The sequence below is a fragment of the Phasianus colchicus genome, chromosome 14 (assembly GCF_987193195.1).
Source record: "Phasianus colchicus chromosome 14, bPhaCol1.hap1.1, whole genome shotgun sequence".
Lineage (NCBI taxonomy): Eukaryota > Metazoa > Chordata > Aves > Galliformes > Phasianidae > Phasianus > Phasianus colchicus.
In genome coordinates this window covers 8,655,047-8,664,424 of record NC_143449.1, presented here as the reverse complement: position 1 = coordinate 8,664,424, position 9,378 = coordinate 8,655,047, and the positions used below count along the sequence as shown (strand labels likewise).

The window sequence follows — 9,378 nt, the reverse complement described above, 5'->3', positions numbered from 1 at the left end:
AAGTCAGATCAGAACCATATTTCTCATGTCTCTGTTGCAGTGGCTTTACGAAAAGTGGATGCTATTTACTAAAAGATGCCCCTTTCCTCCCCCCAAGAACAAAATAGATCTGGGAGCTTGCTCAGCCATGGGAGAGAAGAGCAAGAAATACAGTGTGAGTAGGAATTGATTTTAAAAATTATATAAATAACACTAATTTGGGAAGGGGGAAAGTCCACTGTGTATATCCAAAGCTTGCAGGTGCTGCTCTTGTCTCAGTCATCCTCACTGGTGAGGTACTTAGAGCAGCTAAACAGACAAGACATTGACAGAGCTTACCTGACAAAGGGGAGAAGGTGGAGAAACAGGGAGTGCATATGTTCCTTCATATATATCACTTCAGAACTTAACACTTCCTCTTGCTGTTTGTGGGGGATTTTTTTTGTTGTTTTTTTTGATTGGTTTTGTTTTTAAAAGCTGTTGGCAGTAAACATGGCAGTTCCTGCTGATCAGAGAAGCGGTGCACAACTGAGAGGTGATTGCTGCTATCTTATCTGCTTTTTCTGAGTAAACACAAAAGTCTGCAGTTCCATTGAGCGTGTGATTTGTGATCTCCGGGCCAAGGTGGTTTTGGGGATAGCATGGCTTGGAGTTTACAAGGGTTTTAATTTGTCCCAAGGCTTTGGAATTAAACCCAGTGTATTTTAGTACTGCAGAATAAAAACAGATGCCTCCCGCTTCTCCCATGAATAACTTCTAAGCATTACCAGCCTGAAGCACATTGAGTGGAGAATTCTGAGATGAGCAGATTTATGGTGTTACACGGATTAACTTGCTTAAGAGTGGGTACACGCTGAGTTTGAGTTCTGTATTTCAGGTCCTTAAGGTTCATATTCCGGAATCAGTTAATAGGTGCTGGCTTCAGTGGATTTAAAATTTCTTCCAGGGTGCCTGGAAGGGAAAAAAGCATGGAAAGGAAGGGAATGCAGGGAGCAGCTGTCAGCACCACCAGGCTTCTGTGGCTCGAGTTCTTTAAGGAATTATAGCTCATGGAGGAAGAATAACGAGTTTCATGGCTCCTCCTTCTGTTCAGTGAGCTCATCTGAGCTCACGATGATTGTAAGTACGCATTTTGTATTTCGTGCATCCTTTAGACTGTAAATCCCAAAGCTCGCCCCAGCAGCTGTCGCCGTGCGGGTAGGAGCAGTGCAGGGTGTGTGCAGGTGTTCGTGCCCTCTCGTGGCTAAAATCTGAATCTCAGTGCTGCTGGGGACTGTCACCAGAGCCACTTCTAAGGCAGTGACCTGCCGAGCAGACAGCTGCAAGTGCCAGGAAGCTGCAAGCAGGTATTTTAATGGGCACAGAAGTAAACCCCAAGTTTGAATTGGCTCTTGTGTTCTGTTTTGCAGTGACTTACAGTGCAAGAGAGGAGTCAGAAATATCCCAACACAGTAAACACTCATTTCAGACCTTCAGGACTGCTATTAATCCTTAATCCCTGTAAAGTTACTTATTTAGTGCTGAAATTCTAAATCTGAATGCTTTGCAGTGTAAAGTCAGAAAGCTCGTTAACTTTGTTCAGCTATGTTGATAACTAATCTTTCTGAGAGTGACTTCATTGAGCAGGACTGATCTTCCAAACAACCTCCTTGATTGATGTTAAATGTACACCTGTCCTTTAATTCTTCCCCAATTAATGGACAGCTGACAAAGGAATGTCTTTTCCTGGAGTGTGTGTCAGGTGACACAGCCTGGGGGGGAGCCCCCTTGGTGTTCAGATAGAAGAGTCCTTCATCCTGACTTCTCAGCCTTCCCCAGAGTTGGAGGTGTTAGGAAGCTTAACAGGAACAGGTCTGACTTATCAGCCACCTCTCCTCAAGCTCCCGTTTGGAGCTTATCTGAAGCTACTGGTTGAAATATTCATGCAAGATTCTACTTAACCTGGCTCTTCAGCTGTTAAAGGAGCATAATGAATATTTCTATTTGCTCTTGTCTAGTTGAATGGTGGATTTATTCAGCAAGTACTTTGAATTCTTTGCTGTGTTAGTATTGGGTTTATTTATCACTGCTCCTTGTAAAAAAAAAAAAAAAAAAAAAAAAAAAAAAAAAAAGTTGGTCTTGTTTCTAAGATTTCTTGGTTGAAAGCAGCAGCAGCCACAGAAAAATATGCAATTTCTTTGTTAATTTTTTCCATTCAAGGGTTTTCTTTTCATGTCTAAATTCCTTTACAATTTCCCATGTTTCATATTTTTCAAGGTATATTGATTATTATCTGTATCTTTTTTTTCCTCCTTTATCTCTGCCTTTTTAACTACTGCTTTTATTTCTTTGTTTTGTTGAATGGCTTTAGAGTCAGGGTTGGCTTTTCTGACTGCAGAATCCTAGTCTGATTGCAACTTCTTGATGTTTAATGAATACTTAATTCCCAGCTTTTGTCATGATGTTTATCCATGTTTCTTCTCAATAATTTCTTTCCTAGTCTTGACCTCAGGAAAAGGATCTTTTTGAAGTAACAATGTATTTTAAGTGAATTTGGAGAGAGGGAAACTACAAGTAAGCCAAAAGTTTAAAGTCTATTATTATTTAACATTTTCTTGCTCTTCACACTTTTCACAGTGCATCTACAAACTCACCAGAGTGTGGTGGGATGGACTTGAAAGATATTTTCCCAAGTCCCCTGATTTTAGTTCTTGCAGTAGTGGAGATTTCTCTGCTGGGTAATTTGGTTTCTTTCTTATCTAGTACTACTGATAGTGCTGCTTCAAACCATCAGACCACTCCTGCTCTGCTGCTGAGAAGTCTGGAAAAGGTTGAGGGGGAACTGGGTAAAATAAGATTACACTCACCAGCTGACAGCTTTTGATAAGACAGCCCGCATACTCCTTCCTCTTTGTTTTGTTTGCCCCCACAAAGTTTTCTGCTTTTCTATACACTTAAACTGCATAATTTTATAGAACCAAATAAGTGACTTATTTTTGCAGATTTAGATGGGAGGGGAGTCTTGGTCATTTCATTGTCGTGAAAGTGGAAAAAAGCACTTGAGTATGCTGTGAAGAGGAGAGCATTTGGATAACGGGCAGCAAGCAGCATACTGTGGAAGCCAATGCTGCAGTGGGCTGTCCTGGCAAGGTACTGCCTGGTGGGCTGGGTCACAACAGGGACTCAAAACTGAGTAGTTCCCTGTAATTTCAGCAAGGAAACAGTGAAACAAATTAAGATGGTTCCTGGTTGGAGCAAATACCCCTGGTCAAGCAACCTCCTGCACCTGTCTGAATCCCCCCCTTGCTGCCCCTCTCTATATTTACCCAGTGGGAACTTTCCAAGAATGGAAGTGGGAAGATAAATGCCTGTGGGGGCTAAATTTAGCCTAGGCTCTCTGGCCCTGATCCCTCTGGTGGCATTTCAGCTGTGAGTTTGACAGCCTGCACCCTTCCAGTTGCGCAGTGTGGATGTCCATCCCTGACAGAGCAAGAGCCTCTCTTTCTCTTCCCCCTCCCCTTTTTTTATTTAAACCAAGGAAGAATCCTCCATGGGACCACGTCTGCTTTGCCTGTCTTGGGTGTGAGCATCACTTGCCTCGCAGAGGTAAGGCAATAGCGTAACAATGCGTGGGCAGCTTGGGGTAATTGGAGGTAATTTGTTAGCCAGAACTTTGAAAGCGTGAGTATGAACTCACACATTCTTTTTGTCTCTTTCAGCCCTAGTTGTAACCTCTTTTCTGGGTCCACAGGTGGTGAATCATTTCCTTTAGCTCAAGAGGTGACAGCTCTGTTTTTTTCTCTCTGGACCAGGATTAATAACCCTAATGCCGCAGGTCCTCAAACTACCCCTCCTCACACACTATTAGCAGTGTTGGTCGGGTGACTTCAAAGCCCCAGTTCTTGGTATTAGAATGTCTAATGAATGACAATGTATACTTCCACTTATTTCAAGAGAGATGGATTGGGTTAATTTCACAGGTGGAAGTGCAACAGAGCTTTGCCTTCATCAGCTGCCATCAAACTTGCTCTACTTAACCCAAAAATAGAGCTGCTGAGCTGACTTGGCACTGGGGAGCTCTCTGGGCTCACCGCTCCTCTCCGTCAAAGGCTGATGTGGGACACATCTCCTGTGGCTTTTCCTTGCTACCAGCAGATGCACATTTGCAGAACAGGGCTAATTGCTCAGTGCAGCTCTTTCCTGTGTCAAGGTGGGGGAGATGGAGCCTCTCCTGTAGGAAACCTGAGCTACTGCAGGGCTGCGACGCCACGAGAAATTCTTCTGTCCTTGGCAGGCAGTGTTTCTATTGCATCCTTTTGTGCTGGTGCCACCCTGCTGCAGGGCTGGGCCCTGCAAATCTCCAGGCGTTGGGTCTGGTTCGTGTGTAACACTCTCAGGTGCCCCTCTCCTTTTTCCTTGCATGGCCAATGGAAAATCCTCAGTACTTCCTGAAGCCCAGCTCCTCGTGCTGGAGCAGGCAGGAGAGCGTTCACTGTGCTGAACTGGAATGTTGACAGTTTAAGGAAGTGCAGTGTTAAAAATCCTTAACATGACCATACTCAGCTTCATCTTCTATTAGGAATCCTATTTTGAAATTCAATCCCTTTTAAAATTCAACTGGGTGTAAAAATTGAGTGCTTGTTTTTGTGTGCTCTTGAGCAAAATCCAGTAATGCTGTCATCTCTTGGATCATCTGAGCATTCCATGGTTTCAGTAATTCAGAAATGCAGCTACAGGTGAAACTATTTGCAGAGTGCTGCTCAATATGAAGCAGAATAAATTCTGTTTTTTCACGTGGTCTTTTCTCAGGCACTTATGGGGCACAGCTGGATGGGGAGGTTTCTGAAGGTTCTGGGGAAATGGGCAGCTTTATTTACTAGCTGGGTGTAGAATGCTCACAAAAGTCTGTGGCCATACAGAAGCCTTCTTGAGATGTGGGTTTGAGTATCCCATGAGTGATCCCATACCCTTTATCACCTCTGGGGGCACCAGTAAGGCTGTACACTAAAGTGCTTTAAATGAAGCACTTTAAGTGGTTTAAATGAAAAGATCTGAGTTCACCCATGCAGCCTTTGAATTTCAACACCAAGTTCATCTATTTTTGCACATTGTTGATTGCAACATTTTAAGGGGAGGTGGCCCACTTGAGTGCTACAGAGGTGTCTTCAGTCTTTATGTTAATGCTTCACCAGCGTGGATTTTTTCACCCATGGAGACAGCAGGGTATGCATGTCAGAAGTATAATAGTTTTTTTTTTTTCAGAATCTTCCTTAAATGTGTAACAAATAATAATGAAAAGGTGAGGGTGGTGTAAGAGGGATCTGGTTCTCACCCTTGTTATTGTTCCATAGACATCAGGTTTTACTGCTTACAATGAAAGTGGTGCTCAGAAGACAGGCAAAAAAAATGAGCTTAATGGACATCAATAAGATTTTCTCCATGCTCCAGCCCAGAGAAGATGATGATAGTGGAGAAAGTGAGGAGCTGAACCAAGCGGTGTCTGAGGACGATTACCAAACTCTTGATAAGCTCTTGCACCAAGACAGGTACAAGAGAGTCATCAACAACAGGAGTGGCTGGGGTGTTCCCAGCACCCCGCTGCGCCTGGCTGCATCCAAGGGCCACCTCAGGAGCCTGGAGGTCCTCCTGTCTCACGGGGCAGAGGTGGACAGTCTGGATGTGAAGGCACAAACCCCACTTTTCACAGCAGTCAGCAATGGCCACTTGGAGTGTGTGAAAGCGCTGCTGGAGGCAGGAGCTGGTCCCTCTGGCAGCATCTACAACAATTGCTCACCGCTGCTGACCGCAGCTAGGGATGGGAACGTTGAGATTCTGCAGCAGCTCCTGGAGCACGGTGCCGAGACCAACGTCCAAGCGAGGGTGCCTGAGTGGGCTGCCAACTCCACTGCTTGTTCTGGTCCACTGTACCTCGCGGCTGTCTATGGGCACCTGGAATGCTTTAGGTTGCTGCTGCTCTATGGCGCCGATCCCAACTACAACTGCACTGATGAGAGGATGATCGCACGCATCAAGGAGCCCAAGACTCTGTTGGAGATCTGCCTGAGGCACAGCTGCCGGCGTGAGTTCATCAAGCTGCTTCTTGACTTTGGAGCCAATGTCTATTTGCCAAACATCAAGAAGATAGCACCTGATAGTGAGGGCCTGGAGCTGCTGTTGCAGGCAAGAGGTAATCTGTGTGCGTGGCCCTAGGGCTTATATGGGGGCAAGTTGCTTCAGATCACCCTTCACTTTATTTCTGCTTCCCATTAGAGAGGGGAGAGATCAGCTTAAGCAAGGTTTTCTTGCAAGCCTTGACCCTCTTTGCAGCTTCACTTAAGAGAATGAGTCTCCCTGGTCTTAAACTATTGAATATTATCATTCTTTTACTCTGAACACATTTCTACCTCCCCCCAGTGATTGTGGTTTTCACAGTAATAGCAATAAAAGGCTCCAATACGAAGCATGCTGAGGATGAGGATGTAACAAATTTATAGAGGATAGGTCCAGCACTGGTAATGAAACATGATAGCTCAGATACACGTTGCCTCACAAAACTCCCAAAAGAAATGGTTGGAATTTAGGAGGGAGTATCACGGAAGGACTTCTTTGTAATATCTGCCAGTTTCTACTGCTGGCTGTTGTTGGAGACAGGCTACCTTACTGAAGGTCTTTGGGGTGACGGTGCAGCTGCTTATTATGTTTATGTGGTTGTCCTCCGAGTTGGATTCACCTCAATGTCTGCTGCTTATAGCAATTTCATGAAGCTACTTTAAATGAGTGTTCTCACTGCCACTGGTGCTGATCTGGAGCACACTTCCACAGGCTGGTACGCCTGTTTAACATAAATCTGTGGGGTTAAATATTGCTTTTCTCCATGTCTCCCTTTTTCTGCTGCTTACCATCATCTTTCCTGTGCTGGTTAAGTCCGGGAAAACAGCAGAGTTGTGTGTTCTGATAGTCTGCAGTGATTATCTTGTTTTTCCTTCCTTTTCTTTCCACAGCTCATCCCAAATCCCTGATGTCTCAGTCTAGGCTGGTGGTGAGATACATCCTGAAGCAGGCCGGCCGTGCACATGCCCTCAGAGAGCTGGACATTCCACCAGTGCTGGTGAGCTACCTCCAACATCAGCCTTAGCAGGGACACACCATGGAAGACACCTGCCCCAGAAATATGCCTAGTGCCTGAATTAAAAGCTCCTCTGACGCTGCTGTTGCACAGCACAAAACAGATGTGAATTTGTAGTTAAAAAGTTGGGGTTTTTTTGCTTGCAAGGTGTCTCTGAAACCTGTATGGAAAGATACTAAGAGAAGGAGAAGAGAAAACCAGGAGTCTTCAGCTCCTGCTATGCACCAGGCACATCAGAGTGATGGCAGAGCAGGATTTGAGCAAAGCTGCAGGTTGTTCCTCGGCTGTGTAGATGACCTGTTTCCCAGAGAGGTACTTCTAAGGTACTTCCTTGGTCGTGCAGCCTGGTGAGAGCAGCAGGAGGCTGTTTCAGCCACATTTGAGTGCCCTAACACTACTTAGATGTGGTTGTCACTTCCCCTGCACCCCTGTGCCATGCCCTGACACCAGGTAAACGCAAAGGCTGTTCCCCAGTGGCCATGCTTGTGGATGACTCAGCAGAGGCTGCAGTTCATGTTCCCAGGCAAAAATCCCTGAAGTCCAAAATCCCACTTCTCTGTTCAAGGAGTAACACTAAATGTCATTTTACTCTTACTAAAAGTGATTAATGTTGCTGCTGAGGGCTGAAGCATCTCTCTTGGCTGAGTGCCTATGATTGTGCAGGATTTCTTAATTAAAAACATATGCTAATATTTTTATTAAACTATTGTGATCTGTTTGGTAAAATATTGTTAAAGTGATCATGGAAGAGACTAGGAGCCCAGCCCATGTCATCTGGAAGTGACTGTTAAGCCTGGGTGGCCTTCACTGGGGATACATTCTGCTAACTGCTAGTTCTTTCACTCCAGCATTGCTGTTGAAATGGAGGCAAAGGGAAGTGCTACCAAACACCCTTGGCAGAGTGGGCCATTGGCTTTGGTTCAGACTCCTGTTCACTATTAAGCTCCTGCAAAATGTCAGTGCGACATCAGCTCTGCACAGGTCGATGTCTGCAAAACGCAGGTACATCCTGCATTTCAAAGGTTGTGGAGTCTATTAATTAGTCTGCAGGAAGTCTCTTAGGGGAAGCATCCAGGTCTCTAAAGCTTGGCATTCTTCAAATTAGCTGAACAATGCTTTGGAAATCTCTCAGTGGTGTGGGGAGTGATTGCATGTTAAGGGTGGAATGGAGCTGCCTGATCTGGTGGGTCTTGCTCTCCTCCAGTCAACATAAAGCAGCCTCTTCCCAGGGAGGAAGGCTGCACAAGAAGTCATTCCTCTGCCAGCCTGCTCACACATGGAAGCCCCAGCAGCAACAAGTCCCCATGGCAGATGCCCTCCACATCCAAGGCAGTAGCGCTGTAGCTCTCCATTCTGCTGCGCATACTGTGTTGGGCACTCAGCTGGTGCTGTGAACTTCATTGTTTCAGTCTGAAATGCCCTGACATCCTGGGAAGTGTAATATCATAGGGACTTCATGGGGTGATTCTCCTGCTTTGTAGGCTGCCCTGAGCAGCACCAGGCCTTCCTCTGAAGGGCCTGAAGTTAGCCTGTGCTGTGTGCAAATCCTCCAGCGGCTTGTCCACAAAGGTGGAAGAGTGAAGTTTGTTTCCTTTGCGAAGGCTGATATGGCTGTGTGATCTTCAAGCTTTATCTAAGCAGCAGCATGCATTGGTGCTGCAGCTGAGCACGTGTAAATAACTCCTCTACTGCTCTTGTTCTAGTCCTTAATTTAAAATCCTGGATGGAAACGAGGGCTTAGTCCTGATGGTGGATTCCTAAACTGTCCAGTACAGCTTTCTCTTCACCCAACCACTTGTTCACGGGCGGTGGGGTAAGAAAGTTCTGGTTTTGGGCTGTAGGAAGGGGAGTGCAGCTGAGCCTTTGCTATGGGGCTTCCACGGCAGGGCCGGGGAGATGGAGGACCCCGGCACCACCACGACCCCCGGCAGGCAAGGCAGATAACGAGTGTCATAATGGGAATGAAACTGAATATCCGAAAGGGCGAAAAACGTCATTTTCTCAGTAGTCGCACCAAACGAGAACCAGCTGGTGGCCCTCGTGCCAGCTGCACATCTTTATTAATTACCGGACATTTTGTCATCAGGAGCGCTGCTGCAGCCTGCGGTGCCGCGAGCAGCAGCCCTGCACCGGCACCGCGCGGCCGCTCCGCCCTTCTCGCTCTCCAAGGCGTCTCCTCACGTTCCTGGCTCGCGGCGCCCCAGCCGACGGCGAGCAGCAGGCAGCGCGGCGCGGCTGTCCGTGCGGAGCTCCTTTCTCCCCGCCCCGCCGTGTCACAGGGCCCGCCCGCCCCG

At 46.4% G+C, this 9,378-nt stretch overlaps 1 protein-coding gene across 2 annotated transcripts; it reads left to right on the top strand.

The window, feature by feature from the left end:
• The first annotated feature begins 2,974 nt into the window (after positions 1 to 2,974).
• On the top strand, positions 2,975 to 9,250 carry ASB12 (ankyrin repeat and SOCS box containing 12). Of its 2 annotated transcripts, XM_090150178.1 has the most exons (4): positions 2,975 to 3,108; positions 3,497 to 3,564; positions 5,310 to 6,145; positions 6,960 to 9,250. In XM_090150178.1, the coding sequence occupies exons 3-4, from the start codon at positions 5,332 to 5,334 to the stop codon at positions 7,091 to 7,093; spliced, it is 948 nt and encodes a 315-aa protein (XP_090006304.1). In that variant the 5' UTR covers positions 2,975 to 3,108; positions 3,497 to 3,564; positions 5,310 to 5,331; the 3' UTR covers positions 7,094 to 9,250. The 2 variants fall into 2 exon arrangements, with proteins under 2 accessions (XP_090006304.1, XP_031450273.2); XM_031594413.2 differs by lacking the exon at positions 2,975 to 3,108 and having other exon boundaries at positions 3,476 to 3,564.
• Positions 9,251 to 9,378: the final 128 nt, after the last annotated feature.

What these genes read in the sequence shown, in the direction of transcription:
- ASB12 (XM_090150178.1), top strand. Translation starts at nt 5,332, where the DNA reads ATGAAAGTGGTGCTCAGAAGACAGGCAAAAAAAATGAGCTTAATGGAC. An exon ending in GCTGCTGTTGCAGGCAAGAG is followed by an intron (nt 6,146 to 6,959) that starts GTAATCTGTGTG and finishes TTCTTTCCACAG; the next exon opens with CTCATCCCAAATCCCTGATG.